The 21,821-nt window shown below is 38.8% G+C and overlaps 1 protein-coding gene across 2 annotated transcripts in view; it reads left to right on the forward strand.

The window, feature by feature from the left end:
- Positions 1–19,491, forward strand: part of ptp4a3a (protein tyrosine phosphatase 4A3a) — a 43,352-nt gene extending 23,861 nt beyond the window's left edge. The window contains exons 1-6 of one of the 2 annotated variants that reach the window (XM_079591515.1): positions 7,807–7,933; positions 8,533–9,003; positions 9,502–9,594; positions 15,391–15,521; positions 17,857–17,931; positions 18,305–19,491. In XM_079591515.1, coding sequence (XP_079447641.1) covers positions 8,899–9,003; positions 9,502–9,594; positions 15,391–15,521; positions 17,857–17,931; positions 18,305–18,422 — 522 coding nt within the window. In that variant the 5' untranslated portion in view covers positions 7,807–7,933; positions 8,533–8,898 and the 3' untranslated portion in view covers positions 18,423–19,491. Of the gene's footprint in view, positions 1–7,806; positions 7,934–8,532; positions 9,004–9,501; positions 9,595–15,390; positions 15,522–17,856; positions 17,932–18,304 lie in introns of those variants that run through there. The other variant, XM_079591514.1, reaches the window with a different exon arrangement.
- Positions 19,492–21,821: the final 2,330 nt, after the last annotated feature.

Raw genomic sequence — 21,821 nt, forward strand, 5'->3', positions numbered from 1 at the left:
ACTGATCTAGCTGATTTGGATGTTAAGTTTGGGCTTTTATGGAGGAATGATAGCACACTGCTATGAAGGAAAGAAATGCACTAAAATCGCACAATTCTTGCTGTCATTGCTGTAGGGTTGCTGTTGCTTCAATCTCTCTGCTCTCTGCAAATACGTTTAAAATTGATTGTTCTTCAGTCACCTGGTAGAACTTCCTGACTGGTGACTGTAGTGAAAGTTTTAGCTGCGGATAAAATGGTCTCGCCAGTTTTGCATAATCTGATCGGCTTTTCTGACCAGCTTTTATAGAGACCAGACCACAGATCAAACTTTATAAAGCTATTATCGACCGTTAACAATTGGCGCCCGATCAATCGGAGCACCCTTAATGACGTGATGAAATACAGCTGAATTTTTTTTTATATTGTGGAAAATTTCACTTATTTCAGTAATTCAACTTAAAAGGTGAAACTAATATATTATATAGATTATGAAAACCCCAAATTCATAATTAGAATATTGTGAAAAGGTTTTCATAGCTGTAAGCCATAATCATAAATCATCAAAATTATAACAAATAAAGGCTTGAAATATCTCACTTTGCATGTAATGAGTCTATATAATATATTAGTTTTACCTTTTAAGTTGAATTACTGAAATTAACTTTTGGACGATATTCTATTTTTTCGAGTTTCACCTGTATTTAGTAAATGTAAAAAACATGTTTTTTTCATCAGAACTATTACTAAAACATCAAAATTTTTAAAGGAGATAGGCTAATTGGTTTGGAAAATATAATGTTTTTTTATGCTAATAATATAATTTGTACTTCAAATTATCCGGTATAATTTGTTTTCTTAACATGGCCCAGCTTGCTTACAGCAGGTGTTTGCAGCATGTTACCTGCTGTTCTTAACTTGTTGATTTCTGAAATAACGTATCTTTTCATAAGGAAACCACTCACCCATCTCATACACATGCGGTTCTGCTCAAAGGCACCTGGAGGTTGTTGGCCTCTTCCTGATTTCCTGTAAGCACACTTCAGCTGCATTTAAAAACTGTTAGCAGCGAGACCCACGAGGTACGTCTGAATGAGTCCATTTCCTTGAAGCAGGACAATGCCAGGAGTGATATCTGAAAGGACCGTTTCGGGTTAATACAACTTGAGATTCCTTTAAAATCTTTCAAATGTGAAGTACTTTGTGCTTTTTTCCTGTCTCTGGGGTCGCTAGTGAATGATGTAAATATGATTAATATTAATAAACCCAATTATTTGAAATATATATATTTTTAAATAAAATAGAATTTTAATTGTCACTAGGTTACAGAAATATTCTGGGTTCAATACAAATTAAGCTCCACCATTACCTGTAAAATGTTTATCGATTGCCACAGTTAAAATGTATGTATGTAAAACATATATTTTTTAAATACACTATTTATTTAATTTGTATTTTCGTTCTGTTTTTTGTTTTTTTTTTTGTCCGTTTTGTTTGTAATTAGTTTCTTTGTTCTAATTGAATGTCTGGCTGTTTACTTGTCTTATGTAATTATTTTAAGGACCTTTTTCTTAAGTTAACCTAGCATTAGTTTTTGCTTAAGTATTGATAATTGTGAAATTGACTCGTGTAACATGACTCGCACGTACAGTAGCTGGACAAATTCCTGCCATGGTGATCAATGCTTCTGAGATTATTGGAGATCAACTGCACTATCCCTGTGGGAAGCAGTTGTGTGTACATAGAGGTGCAGATTTGCCCCCAAGGGCCCATCACCTGCTGCAACACAAGTACGCAATGTCTTTTTAACATTGAAAACAAAATCTCATTTGTTTATCAACCGGGAATTCCAGGAAAATTTCACGATTCTTGATACCAATTTCATTAGCACAGCAAAATTGACATCTCAGTAAGTCAGCTTGTGCGTTTCTGTTCTGGTCTCATGTTTCCTGGATAACTTCATCTTGTACTTTCCACCACAACAACTTTATGATGCCGTTTTTTCCAGTTCAACAGCCCAATGAATCCATAATTAATTACAGATTTTCCATCGCTCAAGATAGAGGTTGGTCTCTCAAACAAAGTTCACTAAGCTAGACTGAGTTGGAAATAAACCCCCTACTGCTGCTATCTCATATCCAATGGCCCAGTCCAGTCAGGGCTAAATGCATCAGAAAACAGCTGCCGGGCCTATTTATAACATGCAGGTGACATGCAGCACATGGGCCAGTCACTCTGATCATCACTCAGAGTTGTTTGTGAGATACTATTAGCCTGGCTTGCATGTCTATAGATTCAGACCTTAGGCTTTGGCTCTTTGGGCCAATTTACACTGGAGGTCTTGATGTTTAATTACGATTTGTTGACTATATCCGATGACCAGCTTGACCGATGACCATCTTCTTTTATAAGTTACCCATATCCAATATCACTCTATACACTATACTAGGGATGTCACTATACCAAAAATCTAGTCAGTACTAGTAGTATGTGCGTTTTTATTTTTAAAACGAAATCTAACCAAAACGTTTGTTTATTCAATGTATTTGTGTTTTTATGAGGTAATTTGTTGCAATAGTCCATAATATAGCAAGAATTTTCAAGAAATTAGTTATTTTCACATTCTCTATTTTTTTTAAAACCTTCAAAATAATGTATCAGACAAAAAATGACTGAACTACACCGGTTTGAAGTTGATAGAGTCAGCAAAGTACATTTTGAAAAATAAACCTAACCCAAGATTTTAAAACAAATCAACTAGCAACCATACCTTAAAATCCCTGGTAATAACACCATTTGGCACACACACCAAGTCAAAGGCAAATATCTATAGGAAAAATATATACAGTATTAAACTTTTTTCCCATGATACCACAAATGTGGTACAGCCTATATTTAGACCTACTGTACCGCATGGATGTAATGTTAGACATCAGATGATTTTCCCCGAAAGTTAACCATTTATTTAAGACATAACATATAATGTTTGCGTGAATACTCACCACGACAGATATTTTGAAATACTGTAATTATGTGTACAGTACTGTATGTGTATATCGGGATTGCACGCTGTCTGAGGCGTCTTTGTGCGCACGCTTAGCTTCGGCTCTGTCAGTCAGTGCGAGTAAAATCGTTTTGTTTACATACGTCAGCATGAGTTTGAAAATCACATTTCACGGTTCATACTCATGCCATCGAGAATTTGCTCTGATTATTCACAAAGTTGGAATACTGCGCTTTACAACGATACCAAACTTGTGCTGAGAGGAAGCGCGAGAAGCGAGCAGAGAAAACAGCATTTTTAATGGACAAAAGACAGGTACACCTCTCAGAAAAGTGAGAAAACGCACAAATAAAGATACTTTTAGATGCTTAATCACTATTTGTAGCATTGGGATCGCTAGAAGAGGGCTTAATCAACACATTTTTGTGGAAACCTCAAAATAGACCAAAATATTAGCCTGTGCGCATTCCGCCTCATTTTGCCAGCACAGGCCACATATAGTAACTCAAGTCCAAGAAACTTCTGAGGGGCCAGTTTGGGTAACATATAAGAATCATGACATCAGTTTGTGTGGAGAAATGAATATCTAAGTAGTTGTTGTGTGTTTTGTTTCTTATGGGTCAACAACGTGACCGAGGACCACGTGTAAAGAGGCCCAGTGTGTCCGTGATCTATTTCCAACCCATGTCGCCTCTTTTAGGAGCCTTTCATCCTCGACAATTTCCTCTTTTGCTGTCAAACATAAGTGTAGTTTCTTTCTCCTTTCTTCCCCGTCCTGTTTTGCCATAGATTATTTTGTTAGTGCCACTACACAAAGGTCCCAGACGCCCACAGCAGCACTTTAAATTGTCAGCACAAATATTTAACCACTATTTGCAGTCTTAAGGGACAAGGGCTGGTAATTGGTCTGCGAAGACAAGCACAACACTGTCATGGTTACCCTCAGAGCTGAAGTTAATGGTACTTCTGCGGGTTTACTAAATGCTGGTGGTGCTGTTACCTCGACAGCAATTGTTTACTGTTCTTCACAATTCTCTCTGTGTGTATCGGTTGATGTGTGTGACCCCTGTGTGCTATTGACATAGCTCAGAACCACCCAATTAACCTTACTCTGCATGGAGTAAACGAGTACAGTACCTCAGGGTCGGACCCCCGGTGGACTTGGTGTCAGGAGTTTTCTTCTCTCTGTTTGTTTTACATGCTGATCGTTGTTCAACAGTTGAAGTTCATAGCTCATTGCTTCACACAGATGTAGATTTATATTCAGCTCAGAGAAATCTTTTCCATGTGGTCGGAACTACACAGAACTTTATCTATTTGTGTTGGGTACCTGGACACTGTGGAATCCCAGGAAACCAATCTTTAATTTTAAATGGGAAAATAAATAGGATCAGTGTACATGCAACAAACTGTATGAAATGAACCCTACTGTGGGTAAAAGTTGTCTTTATTTTCAATTTATGCTGAATAGGACATTCCAGAATTACACACACACACACACACACACACACACACACACACACACACACAAAGTTCTTAATATCAAATGAAGATTCTATAGGTACCTGTAATATAATATAATATAATATAGGTAATTTGTTGCTCGTCATTAAAATATAGCCTACCAGGAAGCTGGCGTGGCAACACCAACCAGTCAAAATATAGGCTATCAGCATATTTTATTAGATGAAATTACATTTTTAAAAGCAAGAAATAATGACAGTGACATTTTCCAAACTAAATTAACATTTGTATAAAAGCAGCACTAGGTAACATTTCAACCTTCATAATATATTTCCAAGTCTCTTGTGATTGTTCATCGACTTGCAATAGGTTGAATGACACGTCTGCCATAGCCTGACGGGGTCTGTAGCGTTTTTAATCGTACTTTTAAACTTCGGGTTGCGGGTAGTAACCGGCGAACAAAGAGAACTACAAAATTCGACTGCTTTACGTCACTTCCACCACCACCCCCACTTCCTTAAAATCGGACGTGCGAGCCAGACTAGCGTTTGTTTGCCAAATGTTATAGTCATGGCCGAAGCAGCACAGAAAAGCAAGAAAGCAAAGGTTTTGTTTTACGGGTAAAACAGTGTATTGGCCAATGCCAGGCGTTTACTTTTATTTGATTGGAAGCTCAACTTATCGCCTAGCAACTGCCTATGCTGTCGGTCGCGCGCGCGCATCAACACACATCCTATTTTTTTACAGTCTATGATCCAAGATGATACAGTGTGAGTTTAGTTGCTAGCTAGCTTTTTAAAAACTGTCTATTTACTATTGTGTGAAATGAGGGGAGACACGGACGAGGAGGATAACACAACAAAATCGGATGAGCCACCAGTGTCAAAGAAAATACTATTTACAACCTACAACTCAGACCCCAAAAAATAATAATAATCTGAGTGTCCCGGTTTTTCACAAATCAAAGGTGGCAACCCTATGCCCGACCGATGCGGACTTTCAAATATCAAATGAAAGCCTATGTCTAAAGGGCGTGTACAAGTTTGGTAGGGGCTACATTCTTGCAAGTAAATATATAAGATGTACAAAATCATATTTTAGGATACCTAACATGTCTGTGATATTTGTTTATTTGTCTTGCCTCAAGCTATAATACAAATCGATTTGTAAAATTTGCAGATTCATCTATGGTAGCTTGATATTATAATATTGACGATATATGGTTATTATCTACCACTCCACACATTGCATTGAAGTATCATATAGATTCAGTAAAACGGTAACCAATAGACTAGGCTACTATAATGACGCTGGCTTGTAAACATGAGCATCGCGATCATTTGTCGTTGGAAAAAAAATAAAACCCATGAAATTATATTCATATCATGACATGCTGAAATATATGCCACTGTACCTGGATGAAGACATTTCACACGCGACGCAAGCAGAACACCTGCATGTGAACTCCTCCTACTGTGTTCTGGGATATCATGGTTGTCAACAAATGCACGTGCATGTATGACAGGGTTTACGACAGTAGTAGAGGACAATACTGTTTCCCAACTCTAGGGGGACCCCGAGAGCTTAAAAGTTAAAAGTAACCTGGTGTTACTTTTAAAATATTTATTTAATTTAATTATTGTATTCATTTTATAGTTTCAATTTGATAATTTCATTGTTATATTATGATATACAATTATTATATATAATTGCATTTTGTACTTTTTATGACAAAAATGTGAGTTGTGGTTTTCTGTCTTTGCTATGTGGTTGCTAGGGTGTTTTGGGTCATTGCTAGGTAGTTATGTACTAAATTAAAGTCAAAAGAGTCCACCCACAAGTTATATTAACAAAAGCGCAAAATAATGTGTAACGCTTGCTTGCCTTTGCAAAGACAAATGAATATAGTAAAAAATCCAGTGTATATTAACCATCACAGCCTCCATTTTGTTTCTCTGTGAAGTTGTTCAAAAGTAGGCTTTTATTAACCACATACTGTAGGTCATTGTTGTTTGGTTGTTATTGTTTCGGTATTTTTGTTGCTTCACTTAGTGAATGAAATGACTAGTTTGGGTCTAAGCAACTAATTTTGGACGTGTGGATAACGTTTAGAAAAAGTGTTTATTTTTAGGAGAGGAAATGGCAAATTAGGTTAAGCCTTAGTATTAAAGTTTTAATTAATTACCAGCCGTAAACGGCGAATTAGAATTGCAATTATAGGCCTAATACAACTTTCCAAATGAAGTCTTTGTGCCTGATTTTAAAGCATGTACTCAATACTGCTGGAGCACAAAACTCCGATGCCCATCTTTTACTGTATCATTTTTATTTTTTAATTCAAATTTTGCCATTGTACTTTTAAATAAATGTTAAGTAAAGGTTCAAAAATTTTGCTATTGATATGGCTTAATATTGAATACTGCTTAAAGGATTAGTTCACTTTTAAAGTGAAAATTCTGTCATCATATACTCACCCTTAAGTTGGTTCAAACCTGTATGAATTTCTTTCCTCTGCTGAACACAAAGGAAGATATTTAGAAGAATGTCAGTAACCAAACAGTTTTTGGTTCCCATTGACTTCCATAGTAGGAAAAAAATATACTATGGAAGTCAATGGGAACCAAAAACTGTTTGGTTACTGACATTCTTCTAAATATCTTCCTTTGTGTTCAGCAGAGGAAAGAAATTCATACAGGTTTGAAACAACTTAAGGGTGAGTATATGATGACAGAATTTTTATTTTAAAAGTGAACTAATCCTTTAATGCCTAAATCAACACACGCGCAAACACATAAGAAACATTGAGTCTTCACAATTTTTCCCAGTGACAAGTAGCCATGTGTATGCAATTTAAATTTCATAGTATATCACACTGCTGAATTTGTTTAAAAGATAAATAGCCTAATAACAGTATTGTATTCAATATTGTCCTTTTAATGGTAAGTTTAATCACTTTTTAAATAACAAACATTTGAATACAATAAAGTGATAGACTTAAAAGTTATGAAATAAACTAACATTTAAAATAGATTAAAGTGCAAAACAACACATATACTAAGAAACCGTAATATATATATATTTTCTAGACTGGTATTAGTCCAGGCTAAAATCTAAAATGGTGTTAGTGAAAACAAATGTTTCAAAATAAATAAAGTATTTAAGGATTTGCTGTTAAATGCCTTTACTTCTTAAATGTTTTTCTCTGTGACATATGGGTGTTAGAAACGAAGTTTTTCCGCTTTAGTCTGAACAGTCAGTGATTTCGGCACTTCAAACCATTTTTAGCCAAATCTTGTCCCTGTACCTTTAACTGCTGTGGATGCCACTGCTGAAGACACTCGTGTAGCGTCTGCAGGGAGCGCTCAGTAAAACTGTAGAGCGCAAGAGAGCAGCATTCATACATCAGAATCTCTCACAGATTACCTGTGCATCTGACCAGTTTGAATTGTAATCAACGCTAAAAATATTATTAAGAGACATAGCGCAGGTAAGTAACACTTTTTAATCTGAAATGCTAGATGTGATTTTTGTGGATGTCACTGTAAAGTACGATACCTTAAATTTGTTTTTCAGTGAAAATCTTTCACTGCTCTAAAAAAAACTTTTCAATGCTAATTAGAGTGATTGCTTGTAACAAAATGTTGCTAACTAAGATAAAAAATGTATATAACATTTAAAGAGACAGTGCATTCATTAAATGCATTAAAAAATAAAGTTCAGCACTTTTTCAAAAAGGAATAATGTAAACAAAAAAAGTTTTCTACCTAAAAAAGTCTGGGGGAAAAAAAGGAAAAAGCCTGGGAAAAGTATTTACTCCTATTATCTGCTTTCTGTAAAACCTCAAGTCCCTATCAGCCTCTGTTGCGCAATGTTTGAGTGTGTGTGTGTGTGTGAGTGGGATTGTGTGTGGGTGGGTTCGGGGACACTGTATGTAAGTAATCTCCGGTCACACACTCATAGTTAACGTGAGCTGCGCTGTCATGTGTGCGTCATGTTTGTCTTCAACGGACTGCCCTGGTCCTGCGTGTTAGGTTATGTCACAGAAGAAAACTCACTTATCTCTTTTTCCGATTATCTTTCCAACAGCTCTGTCCTTCAGTAGTGGCTTTGTCCATGGCGTTCTTGCAGAGGACTGGAGACTACTGCCACGCTCAACATCTACACGTCTAAACCCGGGGAGAATGTGTTGTGCTATTTTCACTGATTTCTGGATGCACTGAGACGCTCTTCCCTCTACTACTTGTGGTCCTGCAACCCAAAACTCCTCTCAAACCTAATGGGGTGATCTTACCTCTCTGGCTACGGCAAGCCATTAGAGAGAGAATACAAGATATTGGGAACTTTCAACATCGAGGAGGTTTGCAGTGTTTTATTCACGAAGAAAGATCAGAGGCTGAACAAAACGGTGAATTTGCTTGTGAACGGTTTGGACACTGAGTTGGAGGAAGCACAATGGCTCGGATGAACCGGCCGGCCCCTGTGGAGGTGTGCTACAAGAACATGAGGTTCTTAATCACACACAACCCAACAAACTCCACTCTGAGCAGCTTCATAGAGGTGAGCATTTGTACACGTCTTACCCCGTGTGTCCCCTCTCTGCGTGTATTTGTCGTCTGTTTCCTCCCACCCTCCGCTTCTACTTTTATCCCTCGCTTGAACACGTACTGATTTTAGCAACACGTCCCGTTTCGGCTCACATGGTCTATCTTAAGACAACTCCACCGTCACATGGCCCACTCATTCTTATCTTGCTGGGAAAGTGTGCATGAACCATAGAGGCTCTAATGATAACAGCACATCCACAAAGCCTCCGTTTCCATGGAAACCCATCCCAGTGCTCCATCACATGGCAGGGATGAGGAACAGAGCGTGTTCATAGACAGCTTACCTTACCTCTCACGCCATTAAAATGATTGTTTGTATTTTAATGTGGAAAAATTATGTCAGAACAAATGGTTATTTATTCATTTTTTTTCGTAATTTTTTTTAGCTTTCTTTTTTACTGAATTTAGTTTTTTTTTAATCATCTGTATTTCTATTCCCATCACACTTTAGGATCTTAAGAAGTATGGTGCCACAACGGTGGTCAGAGTTTGTGAGATAACCTACGACAAATCTCCACTGGAGAAGGATGGGATAACTGTCGTGGTAAGTGCACATCTTCTTGATGCCCTTGTAAACCATAATGTACTATCAGCTGAACATAAAAAATAAAAAAAACCCGACATGAAAGGTCTTGTGTCATCCTGAAGGGGTTTATTTTGCTATGTTGACCGTCTGACTATAGGATATCTCACTTAATGCACAGCAAAAGTGTTTTTAAGTGTTGTCTTAAGTATTTTCCTGTTATAATATCTAAAAATCCTTAGATACAATATGTAACAATTTTGTAATAAAAGATCCAAAAATCACTTGGACAGTGTGATATATTTCCTGCAGTTATGTACTTACAATATCCCAAAAGTCTCCAAAGATTTTTTTATTTCAGAGAAATTCCAATTTTAAATAATTGTTTGCCCGGAAAAAAATGTCGCCTGTCAGTGACGCAATATCCGCTCTATCCTTGGTTTCCGCAATATCACGTGGACAAATGCGGAAGTGGTGGTTATAGCTGTTGTGTACATCATGGATCACGATTACTCTTTGGCGAGTATTGAAGTGCCAACAAAACGTAAGCGTCCATATGGGGATACACGCAGAATTTGTGACAAACGGAGGAATAAAACAAGGATAAATATCGGTGTGGCGTTTTCAACGTTATATGAAGGCACACTTACCCACGACACTATCGTGATGCGATATATCAACATGATAAATTATACAAAATTGTCGGCCGCGTCCCCGCACGTAATAGCCTATTATGATTTCCGTCATTATTTTAATATATTTAAGTCCGTGACCGAGATTATGGCAGTGCAATTAAATACAATCGGATATCTGTTGTTAAAAAATATTAAGCCATTACTTGCAAATGTCCATTCAAATTTAATTTTACTACGATTGGTTTGAACACGTAAAACAACACTTCATTAACTATAAACATCCTATATCTACAATCTACATTAACCTAACAAATCATTTGACAAATAGCTGTAACAGGATAATATAGCATAACATTTCGCGTTCCTTGTAGTTAATTCATTATCATGACAAAAAATTTCGCGTTCAGATGTACAGGTAATACAAAAACTAATAAATTACCTCATCCGTGATCATGATTCATTAATTCCATACGTCTCTGGATTTTGAAAACGACATCTCCATCTCATGTTATTGTTGGAAACAGCGCCCTCTTGTGGCTTAAAATCTTACATACTGTAGCTGTAAAGTGGGCATTAAAATCAAAATTAACCCTATTTACTTTGTTGCATATGTGCATATTTCTAGTCTTGTGGTGAACAATTAATCTGTGCAAGTTAATACACACAGAAAACATTTTTTTGCCGTGGTAATCTTTAATCAAAGTCTGAAAAGTTACTCCCGGTCTGGAATGGCGTTCCTTTTCTGATGACGTCAGTTTGACGGCTTGGGTTGAAAACGCTTAACCACTCCACTCAAGCCGTTAGTCTGCTATGAGCGAGAGATGGAGAGGAGGAGTGCTAAACACCCTGCCCTCTGTTCAATATTCCGTTTCACTCGGAAATACGTCACGACACTGGAGAAAAGTCGTTTGCAACTTCCGGTTCACGCGGACTTTAAAACAAGATACATATACTTGAGAAGAGAAACTGCATAAGACATTAAGACTTCTTGACATTCTTGTTAAAGAATCTTAAATACAAGTATATTTTGTTATATTGCACTGGCAGATTTTTTAGGTTAAAACAAGAAAAAAACAAATCTGCCTGTGCAATAAGGCGAAATACACACAAAAAGATTATGCAAAATGTTTTGTCTTTAAATCGTATGCAGTGTTGCTTCTCAAGTAAATTTGTTTTGTTTCAAGGATTTTTTTTTGATATTTTAACTGGAAAACCATAAACAATAGAGTAATTATAAATTCATGAAGAAGACATTTTTGGAGTATGCTACTTACCAGATAGTCCATGAATGGATATAAAAAAATATGGGTTCAATTTGAAATCATTTTATAATATGAAAAAAAAAAGACAGCAGAGTGACATGAAACTAGAACTGCTATTTCGAAATATGGATTATCCAGGACAATATTCGGATATATAGTTTAGTGGTCAATATAAAAAATATTTGACCCCAGAATGCAACCATCACCCAATCAGAAACAACTATTCTAGAGCTGTGTAAATAAATAGTTTATTTCACATTTAAAGGGCCAGATGGTAAAAACAATGGAGAGGTAAGAGCTTCTGGTGCACGTAGGCAGTTATTGAAAGTGTTCTGCGTTAGAAGTGAAAAGTGAAACAGCTCCCCACAGACCCCCTTGACCCTCGTATACTCGTTCGCTCTCGCTCTCTCTAACACACACACACACTAAATTCATTATAGAGAATGTTCTCTTCCAAGCAGCCACACGTGTTTCTTATTACCGACGTCAACGTTTCACTGTTGCTATGGTAGCGGCAGAGCCTGGTCTCTCCGTGTGGCCTCCGATCGGTCCCCGCCCACCTTCCCCCACCACCCAACCTTTCTTTTATACTTTTTCTTCATGACTTTCTCACAGCAAAACTGTAAAGAAAAGAGAGCCCAAGGCAAACTGTTGTATAAGTCTTGTTTTTACTGACTTCTGTGAATATAAAGGACATGCTGCCTGCTGGATACTCCTCTTTCTTTCCGCAGACATTAGCCAAACCTGAAAATTCACACAAATATGAATTTTTTTAATTTGTCCTTTCAAAAGGGTTGATCACCTGCAGTGAAATAAGACTTCTGTTTCAAGACGCATTGAAAAGCCTGCTAAATGTGACGCATTGGACATTAGTGGCTTGCGTTGGTGTCATACACAGTCTAAGACGTCTGTTTGTTGTTTATGTCCGCAGCACAAGTTGCTGAGAAACTTTGCGAAGCACAAAACCCCAGTGGGAACAATCAACTGTGTTGTTCGCCTCATGTATTTGTGTGAGCACCTGCAACAAGGGAGTAAACTGCGTTCTCCCGGGAGGCACACACGTGCCATTCCGCACCCTTCCCACTCAGAACAACTGTAAAGAGATCTGCGAGACTGCAGGCTTGAGCAAGTGACCCCGCTACCTAATTCTGGATTCCCAAAGTAGGCCACGACTGTTTACCCAACCTGCATCACGTCAGTGGCCTTCCATCCGCTCCCGAAAGGTTTCTGAGGTGTGTTTGCCCAGGAAATCAATAGGATGGGCTGGAGGGAAGTAGAGGAAGCGTTTGTCGCACGTCATTCATGCTTCAAAGGCTTTTCTGTAAAGCCAGCCTCCTAAAGGCCTTGCTGGTCTGACTTGTTTACTTGAAAATACTCGCACCTGCTAGTGTTGAGTGTCCTGTCCCTGGGGCTGTTGTGTTACTGCATATCACTCGTCGGTCCCATGTGATAAGCGATATTTTGAGGCATCTGAATGCCGACTTATGTGTCTGTACTGTGAGAAAGCTCTTTATAATTAAGGCCTGCCCTGCCAAGCCTCTCTGGATCACATGAGTACGTGTTTGTGTGGGCATCTGCGCCTGTGAAGACATGCCAGTTAGCGTGCTGGTCTAAGTGAGCCACGTCCCTCAGCAGCTGAACCACATCAAAGTCCCCCAGCGGTGGTTTAGGCGGGAAAACGGAAGAGGAGGGGTGGGATTTTCCCGATCTCCTGTGAAGCATGATTGTGATTCACCTCTCAGCTTGAGGTCACAAGAGCACAGGAAAGATACACGCGTATGCTAAATTTATGTCGTGTTCCACATGCCTCTCGGGCCTCGCGCTTTGCCTTAATAACACATGCACTGCTTTTACAAACCACCTGAACAGTAGCAGGGATTGATAGATGACAGTACATCACCACTTTAGTGGCATCACTAATGTTTATATCAACCCCTGAACTTACACATTTGTTAGTAAGCTGAAGGGTTTATTGCAGTGTCTGAAAGTCTCAAAACATATTGTACATGTCCCAAAAACCCAACAATCTCAGTTGATAGGAGACTCCTTGGCTTCATACATGCGTTTAACAGTGATCTCAGACTCTGTATTTTTTGTTCTGGAATTGGTTTTCAAAAAGCATTGCTAGACAACTGTTCACATATTCCAACATTCCAAACAATTTGGTGTTTCCTATAATATTGTTCAAATGAACATTTGCAAACAGCATCACAATGTTGTGGGGTTAAAAAATGATGGCTCTTGACTTGTACTTAGAAGCATTTTTTTTTTGTTCGAACAACATGTGGACTTAAAGGGATAGTTCACCAGAATGACAGTCTGAATAACAGTTGACAGATGTGAATGCGATAACTTCTTATTACGACAAACACAATGGATATATTCACTCAGAGAATAAGGTACATGGATTGTATTTCATGTTGTGTCTTTGTTCATCTTAATTTCTCACAACTTTTTTTGGCAAGTCGAAGTGAACTGTGGCACTAATAGTTTCACAAATGTTTTTTTAAGATTTATTTTTGGCGTTTTTTCTTTATTATGATATACAGGAAGCGAAGTGGGATAGAGAGAAGGGGTCGGGATTGGGAATGGTTTGCGAGCTGGGACACGAACTTGGGTCACCCGAAGCGCAACAGCGCTATAGGCCTATGTCGGTGCGCTGCCCACGAGGCTATCTGCACTGACAGTCTCACAAACTTAAATATACTGTATATAGGCATATTTCATATACTTAGATTTTATATATGCTTAGTTAGTCAAGATCACGAAACCACCATTTTTGAAGTCTCGAATGTGCTTTAATACCTTTAAAATAAGAAGGAACCCATGATTGAGTCAAACATCTGGAAATACAACAAAACAACAGAGAACAAAAAAGCGAAGTAGTCCTCGGAGCAATAATCTGACATTAATTTGATCTTGAACCGATTAATTAGCAGAAGTTATTACTCCACCTGCGTAAAGACATCATTAGAAATAGCTCTATATTATTGAACCAAATTTGCTTGAACAACTGATGTGCGTAAAAGTTACTATGGTTTCAGAAAAACAGTTGTGACTAAATTACTTCAGCAGCCAGTTACGTCTTTGTATGGGATATGCACCCATGGATGTTTATTTCTGAATGATCCTCAGTAACCCAGTACTGTTGCAGGTCTAACCTCCCCCAGCACCTTCACTATTTGGATAACCCATAGATAAACCAAGTGTAGAAACATTTAGCAAAAGCAGCTGAAAACTGATGCAGTGGCCCCAACCATTATTTGGACACTTAAGTCACATAAAAAAAAAACAGTATTTGCATTAAATGCAAACCTGGTGGCATCTATAAACAAATGCTGCACTAGCTCTTCTCAGAATTTGCCATTCTGAACCATTTTTGCAATTCACACAGGTGTCCACTCGCAGTAACCACAGGTATAGTTCGTCACATTAACTTTGAACAAAACACTACCGTTGGCCAACCACAAAGTGTTTCAAAACTTTCATTTTGAAGTTCTTTTTGGAAAATATTTTGCTTTAGAAGTGTTTGTGCTAAATATAATTATTAAATTTATTATCAAATGATTTATTTATTCAAATAAATGCCACTTGGTTTGATTATTTAGTTGTATAATGCAATAACATCCATCCATTTAAGTGTGGACTACATTTTTTCAAATACAAATTACAAATACAAAATACAAAAGTAGACTCCTTAGACTTTTGACCTTTTGAGCTACAAACTGACTGGATGTTATTCATTATCACCAACTTGAGGCAACATGACTAAACGCAACAGTTAGATGCAACAAATTTGAACATAGTTTATCACGTGAAGTCCGAAGTAATGGATTGTTTTAAAGTCAAAGCTTGTTTTTCAGTGTGACCAGACATATAATGTGCTCATGTTAAGGGGTAGCTTGTTCTTCTCTCCTTAGGACTGGCCATTTGATGACGGCGCTCCTCCTCCCACTAAGGTTGTGGAGGACTGGTTGAGTCTCCTGAAGAGACGCTTCATAGATGACCCCGGTTGCTGCGTGGCTGTGCACTGCGTGGCCGGTTTAGGAAGGTCAGTAAATGTCCTTACAGATAGAGAATCGAATAAAGATTTAAACATATCTTTAAAGGGTCATGAAACCCTTTATATTAAAATATGTACAGGTTACACGTTACTGAAAACAACAATAGCACTCGTTATGTTTATTATGAAGTCAAAAGTGGTCATTTTTTAGTTCTTCTGAGCTATTTCGTAAAAAGCAAAGTTGAACCAACGTCACAAAAAAGTGAATATAATTTGTATCAGTGGTGATTGGCTGCTGTGGCTGGTCAATACGAAAGTACGTCAGCAGTTTCTGAGCATTTCTCTACATTATTCATGAGAATGAACTCTTTTAACCCAATCACTGCGCTGTATTTATGACGCATGAGATCGCATTAATTCAAGAATTCAAATGTCACGAAAAAAGACCACTTCAGCTCTGTTCATTCTCATCTGCCTGTTCAGTTTTGCGTTTGGACACGTGCCGTAAGTGTATGTTTCTGCACGGAACGACGCAATGAGGCTTCATGACACTTTTAACTTGCTGACTGGCTGGGTTTTGCTCAGGCCTGGGAACTCTGGGGGCAAATGGGTTCATTTCTCGTCTGGTGTCCCATAAGTAAGCCCACCTTGTGTGCCCTCTTCTAGACCTTAATCTGGAAAGGAATGTGTACTGTGTGCCCTATAGAACATTGTGCACCTCTGGTCTCCCAGGAGATATGTCTCCTCTATTAACTCTAGATGAAGTTGATAGTCCCCAATGGACTGAAACCATACTACGTACATAGCGAGTGAGAGGTACCTCTTCGGAGGCTTGAAAGTGGACAGAGTGCTCCGCCAAAGTCAACAGTCCCCAAAGTGCACTGACTCTGCTGCAGTCCCTCTCTGTTTTAAGAGGCATTGGGGTTACGGCCGAAGACAAAACAGGAAGTTGCTTTTTATCCATTTGTTATTACTGTCCTCCTCAAATGTGTGCTCCGTCCATGACCTTTATGCCAGACAGTCTATCCCACATGACTGGGAGTTTTTAGCTATACATGATGCTCCCAGTTACCTTTTGGATTTTGTTCATGAATGGGAACTCCCTTAGCTGTTTTTGACAATAGAAGTTTAATGGGTACATATGTGTACTGTAGGTACATAGTGCATTATGTTGTTACCGTGAAACTATTGCAATTATAAATATTGAACAGTATGTGTCTCATAAGTATCTCCTATAGATGATGTATTTATGCTCTCTGTTGGTACACGTACAGTGCAACAAAACACCCCAACGACGGCTATAAAACAGCAAGTGACGTAAAGAAGAGGAGGAGGTAGTCTGGCCTCGCTGCTCTCGTCGTTTGGGCGGTAAAACTCCATCTCTGACGCACTTCATCCACTTCCAAAGGGAATCGGCCTCGAATCTTGAAAGAGTGCCAATGTTTTTTTGGCCTGACTCGTTTATTTTCAGATGGCGACGCTGTTTAGAACTTGGGTTTATGGCGTAAGATTTAATTGTCTTTACTGTACAGTGTATGTTTGAAAGTGAAGCATTGAGGGTTAAGTATTACACTTTTCTTTGATGTCCCTGCAGGCATGAATGATACCCCAGTCGCTGCTTGTTAAGGAGAGGTGTGCGTGTGCTGTTACTTTTGAAAGAGATCAGATTTAACATTTTCCGCCTGGCAGGCGATAAAGAGAGCGGAAAGATCGCATAGACATTAAAGAGGGGACCCGAGTGATATAAAAAGAACCCACCCCCAAGTCTCTATGATATTCTGGTCTTTGCATATGACTTGGGCCATTAGGTATCCACCTAGCAACCATCCAGAACACCTAGCAACACCATTAACCTTTGTTTTCCACCACTCACCTTTTCTGGAAGTTGTTTTTTCTTGCTTTGCCTGAATCTTGACTTTGAGGATTGTGAAACATTAATTAATGTATGATGAATTATCTTGTAATGCCTATTTTCCACTGTATTTAATGTGGCATTGCTCCATCTGTTTTGCACTGTACAGCTACAGTCGTTTCGATCTAAGAAACAGCTCATGGAACAATTGAGCTGCTCTAATGAGCCAATAAAGTTGTGTGTGTTAGAGTGGTTACGACACCAACATTTCAGCATTCAAATCTACTACCTGTGAAACAATGCAGGTTTTGTTGTATGTTGTTTTCAAGTGATTATTCAAGTAAAATGTCAGTAATATAATAAAGAACAAAAAGCTTAGCAAATTACAAGTGATAGACAAATAACAAATAAAACCAATAGAACAAAGACACAAATTAAGAATTCAGTCCATGAAGTTCTGCAGTATTTAAGTAAACATTGAAAAGCGAAAAAAGTAATCAATGTCCCACCTCTCTCAATGCGTTTCTTTAGAGCTCCAGTACTTGTGGCTGTGGCACTGATTGAAAGTGGGATGAAGTATGAAGATGCCATCCAGTTCATCAGACAGTACGTACATCTCTCTCTTGACTTCTTTCAAGGACAACAGACCTTGAGCTCTTGACGTCAACTGCTATATACATACAAGTGGATCATAAAAGCTACTTCTTAGTTGCTACGCTTGCCAGAGTGCCTTTTGATAGCAAGGCCAAGCTTAAAGCTTTCAATACGCAAAAGATTCGCAATTGATCCTTTTTTAAGCTCCGCTCCCTCAGGTACTGTTCCTTGTGTTTTCAATGCTATTTTCAGTCCAATGTGGGCTGGAGTGAAACATGAGTTTGCAAGCCATTTTTATCTGCCGTGTTTCTTGAAAGAAGTCATTTAATTGTAAAGCGATGAAATTGTAAATTAACATGCTAATGGATGTTTTTTGCCTTCACAGGAAGCGCAGAGGTGCAATAAACAGCAAGCAGTTGACGTATCTAGAGAAATATCGGCCCAAACAGAGACTGCGCTATAAGCACCCGCACATTTTCAAGAACAAGTGCTGCATCATGTGACTGCACCCTCACCCTACTGGTCTGAACCGAGCTAAACCTGATGGACTGGGCCACAACTGATGCACTTTTGCTGATTTGCTATAAAAAAAATGAACCGATTCGGTCTGGATGAAAACCCCGCTGGTGCCTAAAATCCTCCTCACTCTGATTGTGGTGTGGATACTGCCATGGCTTTTCCGAGACTTACGCCTCAGAGGTCTGAAAGGCTGCGCATCTCTGAGGTTAATGAGATATGGTAAAGGCAACCTCTGACCTTTGACCCTGCACCAGGACTGACACCCTAATCATGCCTCAAGTGATCGTGACTGTCTGAAAGAGCCAGGCGGTGTGATAATGTGAATCATGGACAAAATTTGTGCTTTCTTACTCTCTACTAATTATTATTTCTACAGCTTTCCTTCTCTTCCCTGCCAGAAGTCCAATTTTCAGACGACTACGGTTCCTTTAACACTTTCAGTTTTCAGCACAAATCTTTTTACTGGTGACCTTTTCCATGATGCTTTTGTTTTGAGCAGACAACGGTTAAAGTGGACTAATGAAGGGCTTATGTGAAAGATATTTCTGTTTCATAAAGCAGCTCTTTGCGATTTCTATTAGGGTCAGTGCCAGACACTTAAAGGTTTCTGAAAGCTACATGCGAAGGTTAATGAATTTAACTGCGAAAATGCTTATGTGTGTTTATGTGCTTAAAATCAAACCTTGTGTTTGTTGGAGTAATTTTACTGTGTTAGGACTTCAGGGCTCCCTGGAAGCGGTCTGTCTATGATACTTGTCCATTCAGTTCAACAGAGATCAGATGGTAAAAACGGCCCTATATAAATGAATTACCAGACAAGACAGTGGTTTAAAGTTGTTTTTCTCTGTTTTTTAAGAACACACCTCCAGCTGCATAATACAAATAAAGGCTGTTGCAATCATGAATAAGGACTGGGAGTGTTTTGTCATGAGGTGACCTCATAATGTGTAACAAGTTCACTGCCTGTCAAAATAGAACTATACTGCCCTCTGCAGGGCAAAGACTCAGATTCTTCTTGATTAAATAGTGATGGGTAACACTTTATTTTGATTGTCCACTTTGGACATTCTACTAACTCTGTGAGTAACTTTCCAACTACATGTCAACTAACTCATCAGACTATTAGTAGACTGTCTGCTTAATATCTGTTAACTTTATTTTGATGCTCCTCCAACATTCTAGTCACAATAAGTAACTTGCAACTACGTGTCAACGTATTCTAACCTGAACCCTAACACCTAACTGAACAGTGTACCAGTCAACTAATTCTCATTAGAGTAGTAGACATGTAGTTGCAAAGTTAATTATAGTATACCGATTCTAAAGATTTCATTAGTCATGTCAGTCACAGTCTTGATTGCCTAATGCATGCTACATCAAATACTAACCCCTAACCTTACACAGATAGTTCACCTGAAATGAAAATTCTGTCATCATTTACTCACCCTCAAGTTGTTCCAAACTTGCATGAGTTTCTTTCCTCTGCTGAACACAAAAGAAGATATTTGGACGAATGCCAGTAACTATCTGGTAACCAACATTCTTCAACATATCTTCTTTTGTGTTCAGCAGAAGAAAAATAAACAAATATATATAGGTGAAACTCAAAAAATTTGAATATTGTGCATAAGTTCATTTATTTCAGTAATTCAACTTAAAAATGTGAAATCAATATATTATATCTAGACTCATTACATGCAAGGTGAGATATTTCAAGCCTTTATTTGTTATAATTTTGATGAGTATGGCTTACAACTTATGAAAATTCAAAATTAGAATATTGTGAAAAGGTTTTCATTGCTGAAAGCCATAATCATCCAAATTATAACAAATAAAGATATCTCACTTTGCATGCAATGAGTCTATATAATATATTAATTTCACATTTTTAAGTTGAATTACTGAAATAAATGAACTTATGCACGATATTAAAATTTTTCTATGTGTGTGTGTATGTATGTGTGTATATATATATATATATATATATATATATATATATATATATATATATATATATATATACATACACATACATATATACTGAGGTTCCTTTCGAGAACGGTCACTTCGTATTGTGTAGCTATACGCAGTGGGGACACTAAAACGCTGCACCATAAGTAACTGGTCGAACATGAAACCCAGGACCCCTGAGTTCACGAAACAAGCCAGAATACAAATATATGTATATATGCATACATATACTGATAAGACAGGCCACCGCACAAATGTCTTGAATGGGAAACCCATAGGACCACACTCATGACAAGGCCCTACCTCTAGTAGAATGGGCTCTGCCTATAGGGCAATCCTGGCCCACAGAGGCATATGCCAGTGAGATGGCATCCACTATCCATCTGTACAGCCTCTGCTTCGTGACAGGAGACCCTTTGGATCGGCCACTGAAGCAGACAAAGAGCTGTTCTGACTGCCTATAGGACGCGGAGAGCTCCAAATAGACCTTTAGAGCCCTAACGAGGGAAAGTAAATTAGCCTCCCCATCCTCATCGGAAGGGGGAAGAGCCAACAGTGTAATCACTTGTGCTCTAAACAGGGGGAAAGAGGACATTGGCCACATAGCCGTGCTTGGGTTTCAGAGTGACTTTGGAGTCACCTATACCAAACTCCAAACAAGAGGGGCTCACAGACAACGCCTGCATATCTCCCACTCGCTTGATAGATGCCAGTGCCATCAGGAGAGCAGTATTTAGCGAAAGCAGTTTGAGCTCAACCGACTGAAGCGGTTCAAATGGCGGGACCCTCGGGGCCCTAAGGACCGTGGAGAGGTCCCAAGACGGTATAGAAGGAGGTCTGGAAGGATTCATCCTCATCGCTCCCTTCAGAAACTGCATGACCAAGTCGTTCCTTCCCAGTGATTGGCCAGCCACCGGAGCATGATGAGCTGCTATGGCTGCCACATATACTTTGAGCGTGGACGGGGAACGACCCGCGTGTTTTGGCCTCGCCTAAAACACTCCAAATCAGATGAACCGTCTGAGGGTTGAGACCACTCGTCTAGGGGAGTGTTGTCTCGAGAAAGCATATCCGCACCCAGATTCTGAATGCTCGGGATACAGTATGTGCTGCTCTCAGAGAGCTCCAGTTGGCTTGTGCCCACAGAAGTAGGTCTCTCGCCATGGAGTACAGGTAGCCCGACCTGAGACCGTCCTGGCGATTGATGACACCACCGATGTGTTGCCCGTGCGGACTAAGACCTCCTTTGAGGTCCGACAGAAATGCTGTTAGGGACAAACAGGGGAGAAAGCACCGCGTCCATGCACTTCGTAAATGTACGGGGTACTAAGGACAGGCCGAATGGTAGAACTGTGTATTGATAAGGTAGCGCTTAGCTGGCCGCGAGTGGCGGTGGGTATCAGCCGCAGGGC

This window comes from Phoxinus phoxinus (assembly GCF_949152265.1).
Source record: "Phoxinus phoxinus genome assembly, chromosome: 19".
NCBI classification, from domain to species: Eukaryota; Metazoa; Chordata; class Actinopteri; order Cypriniformes; family Leuciscidae; genus Phoxinus; species Phoxinus phoxinus.